This window comes from Lissotriton vulgaris, chromosome 5 (genome assembly GCF_964263255.1).
Source record: "Lissotriton vulgaris chromosome 5, aLisVul1.2, whole genome shotgun sequence".
In the NCBI taxonomy this organism is placed as follows: Eukaryota; Metazoa; Chordata; class Amphibia; order Caudata; family Salamandridae; genus Lissotriton; species Lissotriton vulgaris.
This window is the reverse complement of record NC_141693.1, coordinates 71,451,294-71,477,750: the sequence shown is the minus strand read 5'-3', so window position 1 is coordinate 71,477,750 and position 26,457 is coordinate 71,451,294. Positions and strand designations below refer to the sequence as shown.

Here is a 26,457-nt window from a genome sequence, read left to right as displayed (position 1 = left end):
GTCTGTGAACTATGCCCTTGTTGGAGTTCATTCAGGCACTCACTCAGCTTGTCAGGAACTTGCTGTGAGACAGGGCGGCCTTTGCGTCTCCATCTCTGATCCTTGAACGAGACGCCGGGAAACCTGGTGGTGCCGCTTTCTTCCGTGGTGCGCCTTGTTCTCCTCTGGGCCGCCCTACAGAGGAACTTCCTTTGCCTTTCCGGCTTCCATGCCTTCGGATTCCTCGGCCATTGTGGTGTCAATGGAGGTGTTCCTTCTTGCCAGCCTCGCGGTGTGATATTCGATCCAGGCCTTCATCCACGCCCCAAGCCTCAATTAACACCACCCCCTAGACTCTGCAACCGCATCATGATTCACTGAGGCATTTCACGTGATTGTGGGACTGAGGGAGTAACTAACCTAGACAGCAGCCATTCCACACATCGTGTCGATCACAGGACAGGCACACTTCGTTTAATTCCTGTACAGCCTGTCGACCTTCCACCATTATGTACGTCTTCAGTGGAGACATTTACCCTAGCCTGCCACTGAGGTATTTCACAGTGACAGGCACACTCTTTAATTCACTATTGACAGAGGGATGTCCATAGCCTGTCAGCCATGTTTCAGTGATAGACACACTTCATCTACTTGCCGATACACCTCCCCAGGTGTCATCTTGGTATCCCTTGTGCAATAAGCCTGCCGCCTTTGTGCTTCACCGTGACAGGCACACTGCCTCATATTTCTGCCTTAACACCTTGGGTGCTATGGGTTTTCCCCGCTGGGTGCTGACATTTTATGAATGCCATTATTCGTGACAAAGCCAGCTCGTCATCCGTGTAGCGCAGGTAATGCCCATGACGAGCTGGCTTTGTCATTAGCGTCGAAGGGGTTAATTGCTGCCACACCTCCAACTTGGGTCTCACCGGCCACCTTTGTGCCTCTCAGTGACATATGTATAACACAAAAACAGGGGGGTCTACCAGCTTAGTTATGTGGCTGCACTGTCAATCCGAGTTAACAGAATCTTGGGGTGGATGAGTCACATCAAGACAGCTTATTTCAAAACAAGGTGAACACTATATGTATAGGAAAGACCAACACGGTACAAATCATTCATACACGGTTGACAAATTCAAAACAATTAGCAAAGGGTTACCATCAAATTGACTCAATGATCAGTCCTATCAAATGGCCAAACCCCGGTGCAAATCAGGCTAGTCCCCTGATCATTGGGACTTAAAGCGCCTCACCATTAGTTGCTGGTCCAGGATTTGGTCCACCCATACAAACAGACCAACAATGATGGCTGATCTTTGATGGTCAAGTGAGATATCGTGCAACAGAAAAAATAGTGGCTTTAAAATAGGATGGAGTGTCCTCCTATTTCTAACTTTATTCCACGGACGAACCACACCTCCTAATTAAAAACATCGAACAGTGCAAAAAAGGACAGTCAACAAATATCTGTCTAATAACGGGCCAACATGTTTCTGCATAGCGGGTATTTTATCCCATGGCATTCGTAAGGGCCTCTGTTCTTACAATAGTTGCACTAAGTAGTGATGAAACAAAAGAAACACCACCACCACCAAAGTGAAAAAGTAGAATGTAAAAGGGTTGAGTACGATACAACCTGTACCAACCAATGACATTAACCCTCCATGTCAGATAGGAAATACGAATTCTATGGAGGAAAATGCATAGTCATTACAAACTTACTAAGTCAATCACCTATACAATGTGTTTCACCAAAAACAGTTTCAAAGAAAATATTGTATTTATGCTCACCCTTCATGGTAGGGAAATGGACCTCGCCTCACCTGGACCTTGCTCAGGTTCTACGAGGCCCAGCACTACATAAATATAAGAGGTAAAACAGAAGTAGAGCACCCATAGAGCATAATTACACAGTCTATTCCAGTGCCCAGCATTCCTGTCCATTAGATCCCCTTACATCTAGGGACCAACATGTGAGGAGACTCTAGTAACTGAACTATGTGTGCCCAGCCCCTTGGACTCCCAGGTCTACCTACCAACACAAGTATATCCTCATAGAGGTTAATTATCTATTTATAGTGGGGCTACTACTGAGTTGCAGACTCTAACAACAGCATTCTTTCTGGCTGTATTATCCATACTGAGCTTCCTGTGGCTTCTCATACAATGAATCAGCTATAGACTCACCTATCCGTCGGTACCTCAAAGCTCACATCTGAGTCTTGGGGGAGGCACCGACCTGTAGATGGTCTCTCCTTAAATAATTAACTCGGGGGTTGTTGGTATTGTATCCCTCCGCCTCACTTGTCAGAATAGCAACAATAAATGGCAGTTCTTTACACTCAAGAGCGATTCTATTGCCATCCCCAGTGCTTATCTCTGTTGAATTGGTAACAAATAACCAGAAAGCATTATTATTCACCCCGTTTGTTGTAAAGTTAAAAGCGCACTACTTTACACTCGAAATCACGCGGGAGTTCGCGCTCTAAACTACAGCATGAGGTCATCAGCCCCATTTTGGTAGTTCGTTAGGTAATATTATCCAGCTTCCAGTCGTTCAACCGGCTACGATCGATGGCAGTGATCTAATCAACGTGACCAATTGATGTGATGCACTCGGCATTTGCGCTGGGTGTGTTGCGCAAACCCTCGCATTAGGGGCAGCGCTTTCCCAAATACAAGGGACTTTGTCTCGTGTCGAGATCTCGCGAGATCTCTTATACTCTGAAATACACAATGACCTCATGTCGGCCATTTTGGTAGTTTTATTATAAATGACGCTTCTAGCAATGTTTAGCAACCCAACTGAGTGGCTCACAGTCTTACAAATACGGTGTTTGAACCCATAGGGTTTTAGGCATTGATGAATATTTACATCCATAGCCCACATGCCCACTCAATATGTATCCCCACAGCCAAGGGCACCAAATAAAGAGAGGGGCATCCTCTTGTAAAACCTGGTGGTACAGAATCCACTATTCTTGTGGTACATCTACACCTGTTTTAATGTAGAATGTCACGATAATGAGGTCACTCATAGTCATGATGGTATATGACACAGTATCTCTTCACTTAGGTCATCATTACGGTAATGAACCTTAAGCCACACCGCATGTATAATCATATAAAGTTCTTTGATCTATGACATCTCTAATAGGTGGTAAAATGTATGTCTAAGTACATAGAAAGCAGGGGCTTATTCTAAGGTCATGTTAGAGTACACTGATCCCTCAAATGGATCCCTATAACAGAGTCCAGGGAATATCGTCGTTCAATCCAATGGTATCGGTCTGGAGCTTATAAATCCATTTTTGTTCCTTTAGGAAAAGGTAACTTGATACATCGCTTATATGTCCAGGTATAAAAGGCTTCTCGAGGACTGTCCATTGGAAGTCAGTCTCATTATGTTGTTTCTCCAAGAAGTGTCTTGTGAGTTTCGTATGGGACTTCTTGCAGCGAAAAGAGCTCTTGTGCTGTAACATTCTCGTGCGGATTTTTCGGGTTGTCATACCCACATATCTGATAGAGCAGCTGCATGTCAACATATAGATTAAGTTATTGCTGTTGCAGTTGCTGAAAGTGCACTGTACCCATGGTCTATTGGTACCAATGTCTATCTCACTTGTATGTTTTGTCTGGGGGCAAACAGAACAAGTGCCGCATGGGTGGTGCCCCACCACCGGAGGGAGATTCCATAGGGTATCGCCAATTTTCTTCATGGTTTCTTTCGGGCGTGTGTGCACAAGCCGGTCCCGAATGTTGCTGGCCCGTTTAAACGCAAATAGGGGCTGCGCTATCTTGTCCTTACTATGATTGAGAATGCGCCAGTGTCGCCTCACAATTTTTTGGATACTGTTGCTCCTAGTATTAAAAGTACTCACAAAAGTGAGTCTTTCTAACGGTGGTTTTGGAGTAGGAGGTTCAAGGAGGGCTTCTCTGTTGTTATTCATTGCTCTTTTCCTTGACCTCTTGATCAATGAACTGGGATAGTGTCTTTCCTTCAGTTGTGTGCACAGGTTACTTGCATGTGCTTCAAAGTCCTCCTTTTTAGAGCAGAAGGAACTGCCCATAGGGTAGGTTTTGGCGTAGGGACTTAGGATGATAGCTCTCATAGAGGAGCAGAGAATTGCGCGCCATGGGTTTCCTATAAAGCTCACTCTGCAAGCCTGCAGGTGTGGCATAGATAGACAAATCCAAAAAGGCAATCCTCTCAGTGACAGCCATACTATCAAAAATAACGTCTACATTTTTATCTGTTCAAGCAGTGACAGGCACACGAATACGTGTGTCATGTTTGCATCCGTGATACTCACACTAACAACATTTCTTCAGCTCCTCCTTGATTTCATTTCTCACGGTGACGCGCACACCTATACCTGTGTCACAACTGCACCAGTGATACTCTCCGTTCCTCCTTTTTATTATTGTTTATCTTTCCTCCATCATTTTTCAACCAGGCTGCCAGTATGGCTCAACCTCCACCATTTCTGAATGAGTTTGGTGAGCCTAATAGCCCTTGGAAAGAATGGGTTAAAGTTTTCGAATCTTATTTAATAGCTATCGGGGGGGGGGAGAAATTTAGCCCTATAAGGAAGCAACATATTTTACTACATAATCTTGATACTCATGGCAGGATGGTTTTTGACACATACCAGACCTGGATCAAGGCCCCAATATTGACGAAGAAGAAGTAGATCTTTACCAATTGGCCCTACTTAAATAAAAAATCCACTTTGGAGACCAGGTGAATTTTGTCCTTGAATGGCACACATTTTTCAGTAGAGTTCAAGGAAAGCAAGAGAGTATTTCTAATGACATAACAGTGTTAAGAGGGCTGAGTGAACTTCGCGAATTCAGGGATCTCAACGATTCCCTTATTAGGGACCAACTCGTAAGGTGTACAAACAACCCCAAAATTCAAGAGAATATGTTACAGAAGCAATCTATTCTTCACAATGCTATCAAGTTAGCCAAGTCAATCAATCAATCAATCAATCAATCAATAAATAACTTTATTCGATTTGAAAACAAATCATAAAAGCATAAGTCAAACCAAACATACATGAAATATCACTCTCCGATACAATTCAGTACATTAGAGCAGGCACTGGGAGGTTGTCACATGATTACTATAGCCCTGTTAGATCAGTGTTTGCATGCCAATAACCAGGAACCCTTCCTCTCTAGTTTAGTCGTCCCTATTTTTCCTAAATTTGACAGCGACTCTCAAGAAATTAGCCACACAAAATAGGGTGTGTACATCAGAGGAAAGCTTTAAAAACAACAAGGCTACTCGCGCCTGTCTAAAACCAGCTCGATTTAATAAATCCTTTAAAAACTTTTTCCTGGGAAAAGCATAGTACCGGCAGGGAAGAGCCAGGTGAAGGGTATCCTGTGAAGACCTGTTGTCGCAGCCACAGGGCCCTCTGTCTTCGATATTTTTAATAAAACCTGCCGGTACCGCTAGTAAGTGATGGAAATAATCTAACCTAAAACGGGTAATTAAAAATCTATTGTGTGGGTTTGTCATTAACTTTAAATATGGTTCAATTCCCAGGGTTGTCTTTACTAGTGTATGGGCTCTCATTGTGGGATTAGCAAGTTCAATAGCCTCTCGATGCAAACCTTAGATGCAGGGCTTTAATGTCATCCTTGTCCTTTGATTTTATTGATTCTGGTGTATTAAACAAGTCCGCCCGGCCTAACTTGATGAAAGACTCCTTTACATATTTTATCCAGAGAATACGCATCGAGTTAGCCTAGTTAATAGAACACACTGCCTTATGCATAAAATAAATAAAATCACCTACCAATAATGAACAGGTGTCAGAAATTGCTAATTTATCTATGGAAGATGCAATTTTCAAAATAAAAGAGAAGAGTCCTGACCACATACAAAATAATGAAACAAGTAAACTGAAATGTTATCGGTGTGGCAGTAGTAACCACTTAGCCAACCATCCAAATTGTCACGCTAGGACCTCTACCTACAGAAAGTGTAATAAAAAAGGGCACTTAGCCAGAGTGTTCCGTAGCATTCCAAAAAAGCTAACAATGTTAATGACGTCTCCGACAATAAAACCGTAAGTGTGAATAAAATTGTTTTTCAGATACACAACAACAATGTAATAAATCAGATTAAGTACCCACAATGTGATATTGATTAAGATGTTTGCAGATTCATGCTTGCTATTCACATTCCTCAACATCTCTGACTTCAAGAACATGAAGATTTGCGAAGAGAATGAAGTTCTATTTGCTGACATTTCCCCTAGTAGCTATACCAGGGATTCCATCCCGGTAAGAGGGATAGTTAAATCTGGCATTACTTTCAAAGACCATTCCACCACAGGCAAGATCTACTTTGTTGATGAGGGGTCTAATCTTCTTGGCTTGCAACAGCAGAAGGAGCTAGGTATCACCCTTGACACAAATAATCCAGAACAAGTACTTGCCATAGACCGCTCTGTGACAGGCAAAGAGATTTGTGGTCAGTTCCTGAAGTGTTTACTACCAAATTAGGGCTCCTCAAATACTTCCAGCACTGCATTAAGTTAAAACCTATAGTAAACAAAACTAGACCCATACCACGCCTCCTGTGGGGACCACTTAAACAAGAATTAAACAAGTTACAAAATCTAGGCATCATCCAACCTATTGACTGTTCCGAATGGGTTGCCCCTATTGTCATTGCAAAGAAAGCACATGGGGAGGACATCAGACTTTGCATTGATCTCAGAGATCTTAATGACAGTATCCTTATTGAGAGACAACCTTTGCCCCGCATACACGAAATCCTGAGCACCATGGGAGAAGCATCATGCTTTAGTTTTCTGGACCTTTCTATGGCATACCACCAGGTGGAATTACACCCCAATTCTAGGGAACATAGAGCATTACCACTCCCCTAGGATCATTTATGTTCTGCAAGATGCTGTTTGGTCTGGTCTCAGCGGCTGCTGTTTTTAAACAAATCATGCAGCACATTTTAGATGGCATACCCAAGACATTCTTCGAGGATGATGTTTTAATATATAGTGCCACCACAGAAGAACATAATAAATCTCTAAATCAAGTACTTTCAAAATTCAAAGAGGCAGGTTTAACACTCAAAGAAGAGAAATGCCAAATAGGGGTAGGGGCAGTCGACTATCTTGGGCACACTATTTCAAAGGATGGTTTCAAACCAAAAATGTGCCTTGTGGAGACAGTGAAGAATGCTCCTGCTCCCACTTCGAAACAAGAACTTTTGTCATTCTTAGGCGTTGCTGAATACAAGGTACCGCCAAGGAGCAGGCGAAGACGCTAGAGCCTGCAGTTTCAGGATATCGAGCGCGCCGGTCCCTCGAGGAGGCCATACTTCGGCACTTATAAGTTATAGGTACCACTGACTTGTGACGTAGAAGAAGGGTGAGTCAAAAAACCCACCCATTTAGGGTGCTTAAAATAGTAGCAACCCAGTACTTCCACATAGGTCCTGAAGAAAGTCCTCTGACCCCTCCTGGGCAACAATACGGGGCTGAAGCATTTTGACCTTTTGACCTTCACGAGAACTGCACGGTGCTATAGAACAGGAACATTTCTATAGAAGCACCACCATATTTTCAATCTTGCCACCTCTCTTTCTGTATAAAGTTTGTTTAGGAAGGAGAGTGAAGCAATTTTAGCTCACTTTTGTCTTTTTTCACTACACTTTTTCTACCTTATTTCTGGTCACTACTGTACAAACCAGTGGATCAACCTACAGGTGGAGGAAAGCATTTTATTAAAAAAAACAATGATGCTTTCACGTATCTACAAGCGGAGAATCAAGATACACTGCTATTACGCTCCTGTACGTGAATGTGGGTTCTTATGTTGGTTACCACATCTGACTCTGGTATTACAGGTACAAGTGATCCATTCCCCCTTTGATTTTTGATACATGGCGAAATATGTCAAAACATTTGCCGATTTGACAAACAATCTTAGAGAACTTACAAAAAACCACACACAGTTCAATTGGCAAGAGGAGCACCAATTATCTTTTGAAAAAGTTAAGTGTGCCATTCTCTCTACTCCTTACCTATGTAACTTTGATCCATGCAGAAAAACTCACCACCGACGCTAATAACAAGAGTCTTGGTGCCACCCTGTCCCAAGTCATTAATGGCAAGGAACACATCGTAGCCTTTGCCTCACGCACCCTAAGCAATTCTGAAAAGAATTACTCTGTACTTGAGAAAGAAGCTCTCTCGTTCTTCTGGGCTATCAACGCACTTTAATTCTATTATGGGGTATTAAATTTACTGTGCGAACCGTCCACAAGCCTCTCATTTTTATGTTCAACCCTAAGGTTACTTTCAACAGCACTCCCAGGGTGGCTAGATGGGTATTGGGATTAGAAAGTTTCTGTTTCAAACTTGAATACGTTGCAGGTGAACTCAACTCAGCTTCCAAATTCCTTTCAAGAGCGCCCTTAAACATGGAAGAACAATATGAAACCACAGAGTACCTCACTTTAGCAATCCACTCATCTACTATTAGATCTACCGAATGGTCTGTAACCAGAGTCAAGATACAGATCTTCCTCAATTGGAAAATTACACTTTCTTTGCATGGTTGGCCAAATACACATAATGAAGTCGAGCAAAAAGTAGGGACATTTTGGGAAATAAGGCACACAATTAATCTACACCAAGACCGTATTTGGAGAAATGACAAAATAATACCTGCTGCAGGATTAAAAAACAAATTTATTGATCTTGTCCATTAAGGCCACCTAGGCCGAAGTCTAATCAAATCCAGACTCAGAGAGCGCTATTGGTTTCCTAACATGGATTCACTGGTGGAAGCCAAAGTAAAGAACTGTTACGTGTGCACCAACTGTGACAAATCTAAAGTTACACAAAAAGCGCCATTGTCGCCAGTATCTAACCCGTGCAAACCATGGGACAAACTAGCTCTAGATATTATAGGTCCTATCAACAGAAAAGGAGTAAGTACAAATTATACATTTGTACTAACTGATTATCAATCTCACAGGGTGGTCATCAGGATGGTTAACCAAACTACAACTGAGACACTTATTCATTTCCTAAGAGACACATTCGCATCAGAAGGCATGCCCTCAAGTATAGTTACAGACAACGGTGTGCAGCTCACTTCCATAGCTATGACATATTTACTATCCAACTTAGGCATCACACACTTCAAAACTGCTCTTTACTGTCCCCGGGCCAGCTGTCTGGTAGAAATGATCAACCCAATGATCAAAGAAAACATCCAACTTGCTTGCATCAACCACTTGCCAGTGGAAAGAGTCCTGCAAGACATGCTATGATCCTACCATACTACACCCAACCAAGTCACGGGCATCTCCCCTTTCTCATCCCTCAAAGGGAGAAAACCTGGTACTAAATTCTTTCCAAATTGGATTGGTGGGGGGGAAGCAGTTAAGCTGAATGTTAAAGTAACAAGCACCAAAGTTGCTGCACATCAAGCCAAATACAAACGTTACTATGATGTCAAACATGGAACCAAACAATAGAAGTGGGCTGTAGGAGACTGGGTATCCATAAAAAGGCCCACATGCAGGGAGGAAAGTAATTCCAAGTTATTTGATCCAATGAAAATTGTGGAAGTCAAACAGAACACTGTAACCCTTGAGAATGGTCAAAACTGGAGCATGGATAGGTTATCGAGATTCCTTGCTCCAGACATGGCGCCAGCAGGAACCTCCTGCTCAACGAATCTCATAACGGTATTCCTGCATTACTGCAAAGAGTCAACAAAAAATCCCTGTTAACTAATATAGAGTTGAAGAATTAGATTTTGTCTGTTTACCTTTATTACTAATCTTTGTCTCCTCTTCATTATGAGAGGAAGATGTTATAATTTCATATCTTTTACCGGTCTTATTTCTATTTATTTAATATTCCTCTCCTATTATTGGAGCTGCCCTTTGTCATTCCTTCGCCCTCTCACCCCTCCTCTTTTTCCCCTTTTGGTACAACCCTCCTGTTGCCAGTGAGGCTACCTTAGAATGTGGGTGACAGACTGCGTTTCATGACGGAGCAGCTGATGGTTATGGAACTGTGGAGGTAGAAATAAAGAGTTCACTTACATTTACCTAGTGTCCTCTACTTCGTAACAGCAGTTTAATGCCTAGTATAGTATATCTTCCAGTTTATCTGTCACTCTGTGTCATGTAATGCAGTGTACTGCCTACTACAGTAAACGTTCCAGTACCTCTGTCGCTCTGTACAATCTAATGCAGTGTACTGACTAGTACTGTACACCTTCTAGAAGTTCTCTTACTCTGTACCATCAAATGCTGTGTACTGAGTAGTACTTTATACCTTGGAGTGGGTCTGTTACTCTGTGCCATCTAATGAAGTTTAATACCTAATATAGTATATCTTCCAGTACGTCTGTCACTCTTTACCATCTAATGCAGTGTACTGTCTAGTACTGTATCTTTCTAGTATCTCTCTTACTCAGCACCATCTAATGCAGTCTACTGACTAGTACCGTATACCTTCTAGTAGCTCTGTCATTCTGTACCATCAAATGCAGTGTACTGGTTAGTACTGTATACCTTGGAGTGGGTTTGTAACTCTGTGCCATCTGATGCATTGTACTTGCACGTACAGTATACCTACTAGTAGCTCTGTCACTCTGTGGCAAGTAACGTAGTGTACAGACTATTACAGTATACCTTCCAGTACTTCTGTTGCTCTGTACGATCTAATGCAGTGTACTGACCAGTACTATATACCTTGGAGTGAGGCTGTCACCCTGTGCCATCTAATGCTGTTTAATGCATATTATATGCCTGTCACTCCGTGCCATGTAATGCGGTGAACTGACTAGTAAAGTATACCTTCCAGTACCTCTATCACTTGGTACCATCTAATGCAGTATACTGACTAGTACTGTGCACTTTATAATACCTCTCTTACTATCTACCATCTAATGCAGTGTATTGATTAGTTCTGTACACTTTCTAGTACCTCTCTTACTCTGCAATATCTAATGCAGTGTACTTACTAGTACAGTATATACTTTCAGTACCTCTGTCACTCTGTGCTATCTAATGTGGTGTACTGACTAGTACTGTACACCGTCTAGTAGTTCTCTTACTCTGTACCACCTAATGCAGGGTACTGACCAGTACTATATACCTTGGAGCAGCTCTGTCACTCTGTACCATCAAATGCAGTATACTGACCAGTACTATATACCTTGGAGTCGCTCTCTCACTCTGTACCTTCAAACGCAGTGTACTGAGTCGTACTGTATACCTTGGAGTGGGGCTGTCACCCTGTGTCCTCTAATTCAGTTTAATGCGTAGTATAGTATATCCTCCAGTACATCTGCCACTCTGTGCCATGTAATGCAGTGTATACCTTCCAGTACATTTGTCGCTCTGTACCATCTAATGCAGTGTACTGACTAGTGCTGGACACTTTCTAATAGCTCTCTTACTCTGCACTATCTAATGCTGTGTACTGACTAGTACTGTACAACTTCTAGTAGTTCTCTTTCTCTGTACCATCTAATGCATTGTACTGACCAGTACTATATACCTTGGAGTAGCTTGTCACTCTGTACCATCTAATGCTATGTACCGACTAGTATAGTATAACTTCTAACAGCTCTTTCATTCTGTGCCATCTAATTCAGTTTAAAGCCTAGTATAGTTTGTCTTCCAGTATGTCTGTCACTCTGTGCCATCTAATGCAGTGTACTGTCTAGTACTGTACACTTTCTAGTAGCTCTCTTTTTTAAAAAAAAATTTTTATTAAGTCCTCATCGAGCAAATAATCTTAAGGTACGGAGGAGTCAAAGGCCCAAGTGTTCATTCGGAGTTTTCAAGTGGGGGGCCAAACATTACTCCTGAAAGACACTTTTTTTTTTTCCTGGTCTTGTCCATTTATTAGGGCCTTCTTTTGTCCGAACCAAAAGGCATACGATTTTCGGCAGTAGGTGAGCTAGTCATTATGACTACTCTGTTCAAGTTGTAAACTTGAAATCTTTGTTCCATTTGCCTTAATCATTGGACCCTCTGATTTGTCGCAAGTTATATCTTTCCCACAAATTCCAGAATCTATTTTTTTTCGTTTGTTTCTTTTGAGTCTCAAGCTTATATACCCTTAATGTGGAGTTTAGCCAATCTGTGTGTTTCGGAGGAGATGGTTTAACCCACTTTATACAGATCTCTCTTCTGGCCAGGAGAATCAAGATAAAAAGAATATTCTCCTGATCCTTAGTTAGAGGCAGAGATGTTTCACTGCATAATATCCCAAAAATAACATTTTCTGCGCTTACCTTTATATGTCGGTCTACTACGTCAGAGAGGATCTTACCGATCTGGTCCCAGTAGTTGGTAAGTGCTGTGCAGCCCTGGAACATATGTAGATCGTCCGCACTTTCTTCTCCACACTTCGGGCATTTTCTTTTTAGTTCATTACTGGTCATTTTAGAAAGCCTTTTTGGGGACCAGTATGATCTGTGGATCATGAATAAATGATTTTTCTTCAGGGGGCGGATTTTACTACCGGACTCATGATAGCGTTTGAGAAAAGCCAAAGGTTTGAGTGGTCCATGTCCGGCATGTCTTTCTCCCAGATGTCTTGTGGCGTTTTGTATTTTTCTTCCCCTGCTCTTATAAGGACCCAGTACCAGTAAGAAACTTCCTTTTTGAAATTGGCTGGGTTCAGGAGTTTTTGTTCAATGATCTCATCACCTTGGAGTTTTTCTTTTAAATTGTTCACCCAGCTGTTCAGTTGGTAGAATTTAAATCTTGATATTGACCCCTGAGTTTCTTCGTATAGGGTTTCCCATTTCACAATCCGGTTGTTTTCTAGGAGCTGTCCCCAGTGGTTTATGTTATGCCTTCTTAATGGGATCGATAGTGCATCTTTTAAACATTCAGGGGTGCCTGGTGATTCCCAGATTGGAGCATGTTTGCTGAAATATGAATTTTTTAGCGTTCTTCTCGTCTCCAGCCACGTTCTAGCTGCGGCCTTTATCGTCTTAAGTTTTATTTTTTTGAAAATTTCGGATGGCCGAATTTGTATAAGAAGTGGTCTTCTTTGGAGCCTAGGAGTGCCTTTAGGTAGGTGGGCCAGTTATCCCATTTGGTCAGTAGAATCCTACTTTTTTTAAACTGGAAGGATCTACAATATTAGAGTATGTCCGGGCTGGCGATACCACCTTGTGCTTTGTTTCTTCTAAGTTTTTTCCAGCCGATTCTGACACCCTTAGCTGCCCAAATGAAACTAGATAGCTCTCCTTGAAGTTTTTTAATTTGTTCCGTACTAAAACTAAGTGGGATGGAGTTAAATAAATATGTATACTTCGGTAGGATGGTCATTTTAATTAAATTAGATTTTCCAAGAAATTATAATTGTAATCCTGACCATGCCTTTAATAGTTGTCTTATTTCTTTGTATACCCTGGAGAAATTCAGGTTAGTTATTTCGTCCAGGTCTTTTATGTATTCAATTCCTAGATACTTGATTTTGTCTTTAATAAGGGGGTTTCCTGAGGCTGTGTTCCACTCGAGAATTTCTGTCTTAGTTTGATTAACTTGATATCCTGATACCGCTCCGAACTGGGCTATGGTATCCTCTATTATTGGAAGTGAAATCGCTAGATTACCAGTGAATATCATAAGGTCATCGGCGTATAACGCTACCTTTTTTTCCCATCCACGATGTTTGAATGATTGGATCTCTTCTTCGAGTCTTAAAAGGATAGCCAAAGGTTCAATGTAAAAATTAAATAGGAGGGGAGACAAGGGGCATCCCCACCTGGTGCCTCTTTTAATGAGTACGTTATCAGTAAGGTCGTCATTTACTAAAACTCTTGCCTTTTGACTTCAGTAGATATTGGATATTTCACTTCCTCCTAGATTAAATTTCCTTAGGGTAGCGTTAAGAAAAGGCTAACTAACTCGATCGAAAGCTTTTGCTGCGTCGAAAGTTATTACTGATAATGGAACTGTATCTTGAATTGCAATGTCAATGGCAGCAATAAGCTCGTGGGACAATTCATGTATTTGCCTGCCTTTTAATAAAACCCTTTTGATCTGAGTGAACTAGGGACCCTGCCACTGCCCCTATTCTTTTTGCCAGGATCTGTGTATATATTTTATAATCCGAGTTGAGAAGGGAGATGGGTCTGTATGATTCACATTTTGTTGGGTCCTTCCCTGGTTTTAGAATAATATTAATGATTGCATCATTCCAGGAGTTTGGGAGTCTTTGCTTGTCCTGGAATATACAGTTTAAAAGTTGAGTAAGTGGTGTTAACAATGATTCTGAAAGATGTAAATATAGTTCATTTGGTAGGGAGTCTGGACTGGCGGCTTTCCCTGTTTTAAGGGACCTAATTGCAGCTCTGACTTCCTCCTTCGTGATTTCTCGGTTGAGTGCAAGCTTCTGTTCCTGTGAAGCTACCGGGTTAGTTATATTTGTTAGAAGATGTTGTATTTGTTCCTCAGAGCTAATTAGGTCGTCCGTGTACAGATCCTCAAAGAAGCATTTAAATTTAAATTTAATTGCCTAATTATACTGCTTACTGCGGTATGACCTGTATTATCTAATTTTTGTATCTTTGTCATTCTATTTTTAGTTTTCTCCGTTTTTGCTTTCCAGGCTAGGATCTTTCCGCATCCATCTCCATATTCATAATGAGAAAGTTTACTAGATTCCCATTTGTCTCTTACTCTTTTTTCCAGGAAGTCATGGAGCTCTATTTTCTTATTTCTTAAGTTTTCTTCTATTTCAGAGATTGACTTGGTACAACTGGTAGTTCTAAGGTCTACGTCTAGCGATAGTAGATCTTTTTCAATCTGTTTGACACATATTTTCTTTTCTTTATTCCTGTGTGATGCTATGCTGATGATTTTCCCTCTGACAACTGCTTTATAAGCATCTTAGGCAGTTTGTTTTGTAGTTCCGGCCTTGTTAAGTTCAAAGAACAGTTTTGTTTCCTCTGCTAGTATTTCTGTATAGGTCTCCACTAGAAATATACTCCTATCTACAGTCCACCTCTGGGGGGTAGGTGAAGTTTTAAGCATCAGTGTAAGTTGTACAGCTGAGTGGTCAGAGATGTGGGCTGGGAGCGGTTCGACCTTTTCAGTTTGTTCTACCAAACTCATACTAATAAGAAAAAAATCTATTCTGAAGGCGTGCCCTAGTCTTTTGTTTTTATACGTGAATCAGTGGTTTTTCTTTCCTTTTTCTTTCCATACATTGACCAAGCCTAGGTCTTTCACGTATCTCCCCACCCATTCTCCCATGTTTGGCAAGTTGGGGTGGGGGGGGGAGGGGGGGGTTCTTTGGAAGGTATCTGTCTTCTGAGGGGTTTAATATAATGTTGAAGTCTCCTCCCATTATTATTGGGGAGTTGGTTTCTAGGAGGTTGGCATATAGCTTCTTTAGTGGTTCCAGGTCATCGAAGTTTGGACCATAATATCCCACCAGGGTATATACGTTGTTGTTGATTCTTGCCGTCACGATGGCCCATCTGCCTTTTCTGTCAATTTCAGTTTTTTCAATCACTGCTTTCAATGATTTTTTTAAGATAATTGAGACCCCTTTTATATTACAATTTTGATTCGTACAGACACAGTGTTCTATCCATCTCTCGGTTTTACATATTGGTTCCCACTCCTCCTTTGTTAAGTGCGATTCCTGGATTAGGATTACCTCGCTATTACAGTCTTTCAGGTATTCCAATATTTTCAATCTTCGTGATTTAATTCTCATTCCATTCGTATTCCACATCAGTATTTTGAGTTCTTTTTTTTGCCTTTATTTATGGCCATCATGGCTGGTTCTGTCTTTGTCTCTCCCTACTTGGCCTTTGTACTCCTCTGATATTGCTGTTAGGACTTTAAATCGTTTTTTCTTTCTTTCCCCATTTTGCTCCCCACCATGTGCTTTATTTTTTACTTTTTACTTTTTTCTTTCTTGTGTATTGTTTCCCTCCCCCCGCCATGGTAATTGTCCCCCCCCCCTTTTTTTTTTATTCTTTTCCAGTTTCTTTCACTCTTTTGTGGTGGTGCATACTTAATTTACTATTTTGATAGAGTTTGATCCTACTTGTGGGACTAGATTTGTTCGATTAGGCCTTCCACTTCTTTCGGGTCTCTTTTGTTGAACATTTTTTTGTTCCACATGATTTTGAGTAGTGCTGGGAAGCGCATCTGGACATTCGCACCAAGTGCCCTCAGTTGGGGCATAAGTTGACCGAGTTCCCATTGTCTATCTTGGGTTGTTTTAGATAGATCAGATCTGATTTTACAGGACCAATCATCTTTGGTGTATGATACTGCTTTGAGGCCTTCGCTAAGTATTCGCTCCTTCAAAGAGTAGGTCATGAAGTTGATTAGAACTTTCCTCGGGTTTTTCCTAAACTTCCCCTTCTTAAAGCTCTCTTACTCAGCACCATCTAAGGCAGTGTACTGACTAGTACAGTGTACCTTCTAGTAGCGCTGTCACTCTGTACTATCAAATGCAGTGTACTGAGTAGTACTGTATACCTTGGAGTAGGTCTATCACTCTGCTCCATCTAATGCAGCGTACTGACAAGTACAGTATACCTTCTAGTAGCTCTGTTACTCTGTCATCTAATACAGTTTCCCGACTAGTGCAGTATACTTCCCAGATCCTCGGTCACTCTGTGTGAAGTAATGCAGTGTTTTGACTAGTACAGTATACCTTCCTGTACCTCTTTCGCTCTGTACCATATAATGCGGTGCACTGACTAGTACTGTACACCTTCTAGTATTTTCCTTACACTGTTCCATCTAATACAGTGTATTGACCAGTACTATATACCATGGAATAGCTCTGTCACTCTGTAACATCAAATGCAGTTTACTGAGTAGTACTTTCGACCTTGGAGTAGGGTTGTCACTCTGTGTTATCTTATGCAATTGAATGCCTTGTATAGTATATCTACCAGTAACTATGTCACTCTGTGCCATGTAATGCAGTGTATTGACTAGTATAGTATACCATCCAGTACCTCTATCACTCTGTACCATCTAATGCAGTGTACTGACCAGTACTATATACTTTGGAATAGCTCTGTTACTTTGTACCATCAGATACAGTGTACTGAGTAGTACTGTGTACCTTCTAGTAGCTCTGTCACTCTGTACCATCAAATGATGTGTACTGAGTAGTACTGTATACCTTAGAGTGGGGCTGTCACCCTGTGCCATCTAATGCAGTTTAATGTCTTATTTAGTATATCTTCCAGTACGTCTGTCACTCTGTGCCAAGTAATGCAGTGTACAGACTAGTACAGTATACCTTACAGCACCTCTGTTGCTTTGTACCATCTAATGAAGTGTACTGACTAGTATTGTACACTTTCTAGTATGTGTCTTACACTGTACCATCTAATGAGGTGTACTAACCAGTAGTGTATACCTTCCAGTACCTCTGTCTCTCTGTACCATCTAATGCACTGTACTGACTAGTACTGCACACGTTCCAGTGGGTCTCTTACTCTGTATCATCAAATGCAGTGTACTGAGTAGTACTGTATACCTTGGAGTGGAGCTGTCACCCTGTGCTCCTTCCAAATGTAGTATAAATTAATCATATGTAAAACAGTAAGCAGTAATTACAGCCTTTATTTGTGTCATTAAATCTCTAATTCTGAATCTCTTCTCTGCAGTGATGGTGACTCTGGATCCTGACACGGCTCATCCTAACCTTCTACTGTCTGAGGGGGGGAGACGTGTGAGATGGACAGACACAGAACAGCCCCGGCCGGACTCCCCCATAAGATTCACGTACTACTCCCGTGTGCTGGGCACGGAGGGGTTCACCTCCGGCAGACATTACTGGGAGGTACAGCTGCTACAGGACGAGGGACTGTGGCATGTTGGGGTCGCAGCAGAGTCTGTGGACAGGAAGGGAGGGTTCTCATGGTCACCTGCGTGGGGAGTCTGGGTTGTGCAGGGGTGTGATGGTCAGTACATGGCTCTCACCTCCCCTGACACCCCTCTGTCCCCACGTGAGAAGCCCCTGAAGCTGGGGGTGTATCTGGACTACGAGGGGGGGCGGCTGTCCCTGTACAATGCTGACTCCATGGAGCTTCTCTACACCTTCCTGTTGGCCCCCTTCAGACAGAGGCTCTTCCCTTACTTCCTGTTCGGGGGAAGAGGAGCGGAGCTGAGGCTGGTGTGAGAGCTGCAGGGAGCCTCATCCTTCCCTTGCACCCCCCCTACAGGGGAAGAGCAGAGCTGAGGCTGGTGTGAGAGCTGCAGTGAGCTTCAGCCCCTCATCCTTCCCTTGCACCCCCCTACAGGGAGGAGAGAAGCTGAGGCTGGTGTGAGAGCTGCATGGAGCTTCAGCCCCTCACCCACCCACCCCCTGCAGTGATAACAATGTGACCAGGAGCACACGAAGAGGCACTTTTAAATAATAAAATGTTCCCTTTGGGGATATGTCTCTTGGGGGAGGGGGGGCAGTAATTCCAGTGACTCCTCAACTGTCATCTGCAGTTTTTACACCAACCATCCAAAGAATCTTGCGCCCACATGTTGCCACGACAACCAGAAGCCTGATGTGAAACTGACCCCTACATATCTCTTTTTCCTTGTACAATTTTAAAACAAGGGCAGAAAATGTTTGCCATGTGTTTAGGGATAAGTCTCCCGGGTGGGGGCAGTTATTAGGATGTTTATTTCAGCTTTAAAGGGCTCCTCTACCCCTGCAGGCTGCACAGCATGCCCCAATCAGGATTGTTCTCATGGTGACAGAGATGGTGTGGCCCTATAAACAGGCATCATTGACCCTGTATTACCCCGTCCTGACCTACGTTCCACAGTTCGGAGCTCCTGCGCTCTGCTGCAGCCCCTCAGAGTCTCTGCATTGTATGCATTGTTTACACTGGTTCTGTAGTGAACGCTGGGCCTTGCGTGCACACATTGCTATGTAGCTTCAGCTTATTAGACATTTAAACGCCATTTTGCCATTTTACAACTTTTGCACACAACACTGCATGTAACTGTTATTGTAAGTTAGACTGTGTGAATTCATCACATGAGAAAGGCTTGTTTTTAACATTCCTAGACTTACATCGTGACCTCAGTCTGTACAGTATGTGCAGAAGCCTCCAAGGTTATCATAACAATGTAAGATGTTATTCGGGCTGATTGGCTCACGTTTGAGACACAACGGGCCCGATTCACAGAACTTAACTTAAGACAAAATCCTAAACTTACTACTTTTGATATTCACAGAAGGCATTTAGTAGTAGTAAAGTTAGGATTTTGTCTTAAGTTTGACATAATACAGACTTAAGACAAAATCCTAACTTTACTACTACTAAATGCCTTCTGTGAATACCAAAAGTAGTAAGTTTAGGATTTTGTCTTAAGTTAGTTCTGTGAATCGGGCCCAACATGCACACAGTTGCAGCTACCTGAAATTCTGGTGCCTTTAATATTGCACTGCATGCATGATTAAGGCACTTGGAGAAAATCAGTTTCCAGCGAGAGAGAGATTTGCTGATCCAGATGTGATCCACTTCTGCTGATCTTAGAGGTATGAGGTTCCTCATTCAAGCCTAAGAACCTTCTGTTATCATATAACATAGTTCTTAGCAAGGGAGGGTGTTATACAAGGCACTGTAGGTCCTGTTTCCACTCGCATTATAAAAGGCTTTCTCCTTTTGTATTTTATGGAATTGTAACAATGCTGATTGTATTATTTTTAATCACATGCCTGCTTATGTTAACAAAAATACTGCATCTCATAACACGTTGTTAAAATAAATAATTTAAACTTTTCCGTGTCTCTATTTACTCACGTTGTGGACTGATATGATAAAACGAAAGAGTGTTCTTGATTCCCACCATTCCTGAGTCACATGTTCTGGATTGTCTAATCATTGGTAGCTTCCCTATAGGATGGAGAGCTAATGTGACACTGATGCTAGTTATTATTATTATTATTATTATTATGTTCTTATATAGCGCCTGATTCGACCCCCGAAGGGGTATCTCCGCGCCTGCCTTGGGAACCCGTCCTGGCTTTTCCCTGTGAGATAGCCCCTACAGGGCATCCCCAAGGTGAAAGCCAGGCATCCCGCCGCAGGGGGGGGCCGTTGTGGAGATTAAGCAAGCTTAATGCCCAGAGTTGCAGAGTGTGAACCCATGATTAGGTCAGGCACCGAAGCGAGAATTATCGAGTCCATGGACATTTGAGCTCAAGACCCTGCCGCGTCGGGAATTGAACCCTGGTCCCGGGTCTGACCTCTGCTTCAGGGTCTGCCTGCTCTAACCAGTGAGCCACACTTCTCCACATGATTAGGGTTTCTAGGTACTGAGGTGAGTTTTTAGTCCAGCACAATTGACTGAGGTCCTGGGTCTCTGTGCACAGTCCTGTGTATGAGCAGAATCCCTGCGACAGTTCTCTCTTTACCATGTGCTGGGTCAGAGGTCAAGGTCTGCGCTGCCAAGTGCCAGTATCTCAGGTTAGACTAACACAAATTGATGAACTCTCCAGGAATATTCGCTCAACTGTGGGCACTTGATAGGGTTGTCACAGCTGAGCAAGTTAAATAAAGTACATCCTTGTAAATTTGTAATAGTTTTTTCTTGTACATTCCTCACCCTTGCTTGCTGTGTTTGATATTGTGTTCTTGCCTTCTATGGTTTTATCCTACCTCTTCTAGTCTCCTGTTTATTTTTGTGTAACGTTCTATTTTGTAACATTTCTCTCATGTAACGTAACTGGTTTTATTGTACAGCGCTCTGACACCTTCTGGTAAAGTGTGCGCTATATAAAAATGCATTAAATAAATAAAACAAATAAAAAATAGAGACTTTCCGGCCCGGAAGTAACACACCAGGTCTCGGGTCACAGCACAGTACACAATGGCCCGCTCTACCTTCAAAGCCTGAAGTGCTCTTCCCCCACAGCATCCAAGTGCCCTGAGTCAGCTGTGGCACCCCTAATTTGGACTGCAGATAGAAGCCCCTTTGAGAGCCCAGGGGGGCCAGAGGAAGGTGGTTTTTACACTGAAAGAGAGAAGAGAGATATTAGGGGAGTTAGATGGGGGGGCTGTGGGGGCCAAGAGGAAGGTGGTTGTACACTGAAAGGGGGAGGGAGAGATTGGGGGGGTTAGATTGGGTGCGCTGTGAGGGCATTGTAAATTCTGCTTGGTCCCCAGATCCCACAGCTTTCCTCTCGGTGCCTTACTGTAACTTTAGTCCATGATATTTGTTTTCTTCCATGCCGGGGCTGTGTGTCTTTATCATGACACAGCTGTGTCGGGGTGAACTGCAGGGCATAGGACGTGTCTGGGACCCTCTCTGAGCGAGTTGAGGCCGAAGACCTCCCTGTAATATGGGCTTGGACCAGGGGTCACTAGGGAGGCATTGTGTGTCCTCCTGCCTTATAATGGCACCAAAGATAGAAATAGGTGTTTAAGTGTGTTTCCTGAAGAGCCCCCATGTTGGACAGGCCACGTGAGGGGCTTGCCTCCTCCCCACATGACAGGACCCGGGCCCCGGTCCTCCAGATGTTACCCACAAAGGCAACCCGCACCCCGTCCCATGCGGGACTCCTGCCGCGGACATCTCTGTATCATGGGGCCGAATTCCTTCCCGCTCCCTCGGCCGGCCCGGCCGCCATCTTGGACACTGCACCACGAGGCCGCGTGGCCTCAGATCGACCCTAACCCTGGGCCTGGCCAGGCCCCGACATCCCGGCACCACCATCCACCCAGGAGGTGAACGGCCCACTTGGCAGGTTGATGGGAGAAAGAAGTATCGATGGCTCTCCCCCGCCAGGTGCCGATCGCACCCAGCTCCCCCGGGCGCTGGCTCCACCCCCCTGCTGGGTGTCTGGACTCCCTCATCCCGGACCTCCCGACCTCCAAGTGCGAGGGTCCGGACATCAAAGGGCACCAGACCTATAACTGGGGCAGCTCCAGAGCAGGAAGGCAGTTGTATCCTGGAGTCGAGAGACGCAGTGGAGAACTCATCCTTGACGGACTACTGGCGCTGCCGTAGTCCTACCTTGTGAACTATTGTCCTGCCTGCTGGCGCTGCCGCAACCTGCTGAAACCTTCATCGTCATCGGGACCTGCTGGCGTGGCCGCGGACCGTTTGTAACCACCACCTTCATCGGGACCTGTTGGCTCCGCCGCGGACCGTCGCTAACTTCAACCATCCCGGGACCTGCTGGCTCCGCCGCGGCCCGATCATCTAGAACGCCGAGCTCAAGGATTGTGAGCTATTTCATCTACCAGATTGGTAACAAGACTGTCCCGCTACCCTTTTCCCAATCGAGAGACTAGAACCGAGGGGACCCCTGAGTCCAGACCTCCGTGTACCATTTCACCGTACTTAAAGAATTGCTTATAAAGAACGTTAATCCATATCCGTGTGTGGTGTACATCTGTGGGGGGGAAGTTACTCGTCTGTACGATCGCTGGAGACGGCTCTCCCCGGAGACCTCTCCCCTTATTCTCGGCCGACCCTCCCGGTCCGTCTAACACCCCACCTCCTCTCCCCCCTTGAAAATGCCCAGGACCTGCTGCTGCCGCTGAACCTTCTGTATAACAGCTGCTGTTCCTTAAAATAAAAAGTAATTGGAGAAGCAATGTCTGGAGTGTTATAGCCCAAGCTGTCAAGAGTCCATGTAACAGAAACTCACAAGCCCCAGAGTGCACCGCGGCATTGGCTTGAAAAAACACCACTGACTGGACATGTTACAAAAGCATCAGCATCTGTGGTGCTTGTACCAGCCACAGCCATTGGTGGCTTTTACCCATTATAAACAAAGAACAGAACAAAACTCCAAGGATGCTAGGTTATTGAGCACGTACAAAAGGGATGTACCTAACCGTGCGTGAGCACTCCTGGAGCCGGGGCAGTGTTTTAAGATCATTTATCTGCCATAATATCACACAGGGTGGCAATTTCTGAGCCCCTCACATGGACACGATTGCATTGGTCATGGTAGTATCCTGCGAGACACGTCCTAGTGTCCCGCAGGAAGTTGAAACGCCAGCCACTCCCCCGAGGGCTGGCCATACTACACACACGCATCCATCACGGGTGTCACGAGTGACGTGGCCCCGTCAATAAAAGGGCCCGGGTGCACGTGCTCGAGGCCAGTTACAGTCCATTACTTGGGGGGGGCAGCCGACCGAAGGGAGGTCCCCCCCCCCGGGCAGTTTGGGAGGGTCAGTGGGGGGGGCTATTGCAGCCCGGGTTTTTTGTAATTGGGCTGGTTTTACCTACCAAATTATAGCCCAAGCATAAATTCTTGCGGCTCCTGCCGCCGGCCACCATTTTAGGTTTGGTGACCTGGTGGCCGGGAGGTTGAGTTAGAAAGTTTTTTGAGGTAGTTTTAAGTGTATCGTTAGTACAGTCTTTTTGACGTCTATCTATTTCTTGTAATGGCGGCGGAGGATTATAGAGTTTTAGAAGCCATCCGGCTTCTTAGTGAGGCAGGGAGGCTGGATTTAGTGATCGGCAATGCGGCGGGCCCGTCGCGGCCTCATCGTCAAGCTTCTGATGGTGTGGCGGCGGTTGTGGCGGCCTGTATCACCCCTAAGCGTTGTCGCTCGGGGGAACTGAGTGAGCATGGCCGCTCCCGTGTGAGGAAGACGGTCCAGAGCGGGAAGGCGCGGAGGTTTGAGGAAGCGCCGTGCGACGACGGGGAGCGGTCTTTAGTGCCGGTAAGACCTGCTCCAGTTGGGGTTTTGCCTGTTGGGGGCCGCAGGAGTTGCGTCAGGCTCCGGCGGTTTCCATTCGGGCGGGCTCAGTCCCTCCTTTGCGAGGGAAGAAAGGTGCGCAGCGCGGCGGCCAGAAGCATTCTGCTTCGGCCTCCGTATTTGAATTGTTCGCGGCCGCGCGGGGAGGGGGGGATTTGGCTCGAGTTGCGTGCTCTCCCTCGCTCCTGCATTTGCAGCCTTTTCCGCCGAGTATGGAGGGACAAAGTTTCTCTGCCTTCCCACCGCTCGCTATGGTGCCGCATTTGAATGTGTTGGGGAGGGGGGCGAATTTAATGTCTCAGTCCTGTTCTTCTTTGGGGGGGCAGGGAGGCTTGGTGAGGCAAGAGGGTCTTCAAGTTCAGGTGGGGAAGGAAGTCTGTGATCAGGGTGCGATGGGGCAATTTAGCCCCCTGTTGTTTTCTCCCCCGGCGTCCGTTGGGGGCGATGTGATTTTTGTGCAGAGTGGGTCTGTGGGAGAGGGAGAGTGGGCACAGACGGGGTTGGGAGGATGTGTCTTTTGGGGCTCGGGGTCATGAGGCAGGCACTTTAACTTCCCCTTTTCATTCCCTGGGGTCCAGTAGGGGGGTTTCCAGGAATTTGTTGCAGGTTGGCACTTTTCCTTCTGGGGGTGTGGTGAGTGGGAAGTCTGGAGTGGGAGCAAGGTCTTGGGAGGGGCTTGATGTGTTTCCTTCATGATCCAAGGGTGTTCAAGAAGCTGGTAGAGGTAGGTCTGGTGTCAGTTTTGGATTTCAGAAGGAGTTTGATGGAGTTGTTGATTTGCGCAATTCTATGTTGGGGGGTCAGGTGCCTCAGGCTCAGGATGTAGGGGTTCCAGAACAGGAGGTTTCAGGAGGCCAAGCTTTGGGTCCTGCGTCGGCTGTTTTACAGGCCATGTTAGATTGGAGTAGTGGGGAGGAGGTGGTGGAGCCTTCCCCTCCTCCTCGCAGGGTTGGTTTTTCTTCAGATGATGTGGTGATGCAGAATAAAGGGAGTATGCAGGGAGTTTGGTCTAATGATTCAATTGTTTTAGGTGTAGTTGGTAGTCAGGGTCCCAGGCACATCAGTCCAGCCTTCTTCTTTACAGGTTAGGGATCGGCATGCGACAGCGGACTCGGTAGGGCGGAGTCCAGCCCATGGTCACCGAGGAGAAGGTAGGGTGGAGCCTAGAGCAGCACATTCCGTACCGTCGGGGGAGCCCGGCGCGGTCAGCAAATGCAGGTCCGGCGCGACCTCGCTGGCCCCTACGTATCTTCACGCAAGGAGGACGGATTGGACTGCTGACAATTTTCACAGGAGTGGTAAAAGGTTGGAGGAGTACCGGCATGTACAGTCGGCTCCCCCGTTAAGTGTTAAAAAACGTGTTGGTAAGGCCCATTCTTTGGTGGAAGAGCCTGGGACAGCTCATAAGAGGTTGTTGGTGTCTTGCCCTCCCCAGCTTGAGGAGCCTTTGATTTTGGACTATGATGAGGATAGCCCCGAGGAAGGGGAACTGCGTGATACTGTTTCTGGGGGTGGGGGGGTATTTTCATGCTTCTCGTAGTGTTTTACAGGCACCAGTGGAGGTGCAAGCAAAGAAAGTGGTGTCTGGACCAGCTCGAGAGCGCGGCCTCGCAGGAAGGGTTCCTCGGATGGTGGACAACGTGGAGCGGATGGCTTGGAGGTCGGGCCAGGGCATGCCCCCGTGTTAAACCCAGGTGAACTTGGTGACCCACGGGCCAAACCAAAAATGGTGTTGGTGGGGATCGGGGGTGAGTCTTTGGGTGAGTCGGAAGGAAAATTGTATAAGGGTCGCTACGTAAAGGATCAAGGGGTAGGCACAGGTGATGGTGAGAGTGCGGCCCCTAAGGTTGAGAGTGGCACGAACACCGAGTCAATGAAAGGAACAGATCCTTTGCATAGCAAGGAATTAAATATTAAAAAATTACCCTATATGGGTGTGACTAAGCCTTTGGGGGAACATCTGATGGTTTCTACTAAAGAGAGAATTTGGAAAGGGGAGTATGTGGAGCTTTTGAAGCTGCTACATAGGGAAGTGCGCTCTAAGGAGGGCTCAAAGGAGGTGGAGTATGTCTTGGCTAAACGCCCTAAGGTACTGGTGACTATTGAAAATTGGACGTCAGCATTTTTGATATATGCTAGCGTTTATTGCGAAAAATTTCCAGAGCGCTGCGTTGCTTCATTTAAATACATGGATGTTATCAGAAAAGCGCAGATCACTGGTAGTGGCTAAGCATGGGCGCAATATGATGAGGAATTCAGGGCTCGTATGGCTTGGGACCCTGATGCCAAGTGGGGTGAGGTGGACACGGATCTTTGGCAACACACAATGGGTGTTTCTGTCGGTGGTAAGATGATTTTTACTGCCAGCGGCTTACTTTTAGTTTATCGGCCCTTTCAGGGTAAACCCACCAGGGGAGGGGTGGGAAGTACAGCAGTTACACAGTCAGGAGGGGGGGTATGTTGGGACTTTAACAAGGGTCTGTGTTCAAGGGAGTACTGCAGATTTCGGCATGAATGCTCTCAGTGTGGTAGGAGACACCCATCAGTCAAGTGTTGGGGGCCGCGAACAGCAGGCAGGCAGCAGTGGCCTCAGCAGTCTGCTAACACATCAGGCCCCTCTTAGCAATCTCAGTCAAACAGAGGGGGGAAGAATGCCCCTGGGATTGGGCCAAAAGGCTCGTACTCCGGTTAAGTTGGATCAGTTGGCAGCCAGTTTGAGGTGGTATG

General features: G+C 44.9%; 1 protein-coding gene across 3 annotated transcripts in view; it reads left to right on the top strand.

Annotated features, from left to right (window-relative positions):
- LOC147710211 (E3 ubiquitin-protein ligase TRIM39-like) overlaps positions 1–19,788 on the top strand; it is a 186,286-nt gene extending 166,498 nt beyond the window's left edge. For 2 of the 3 annotated variants that reach the window (XM_086920896.1, XM_086920894.1), the window contains exon 6: positions 17,668–19,788. In XM_086920896.1, the coding sequence (XP_086777022.1) occupies positions 17,668–18,182 (515 nt within the window). In that variant the 3' untranslated portion in view covers positions 18,183–19,788. The remainder of the gene's footprint in view (positions 1–17,667) is intronic. The other variant, XM_086920895.1, reaches the window with a different exon arrangement.
- The last annotated feature ends 6,669 nt before the right edge of the window (positions 19,789–26,457 follow it).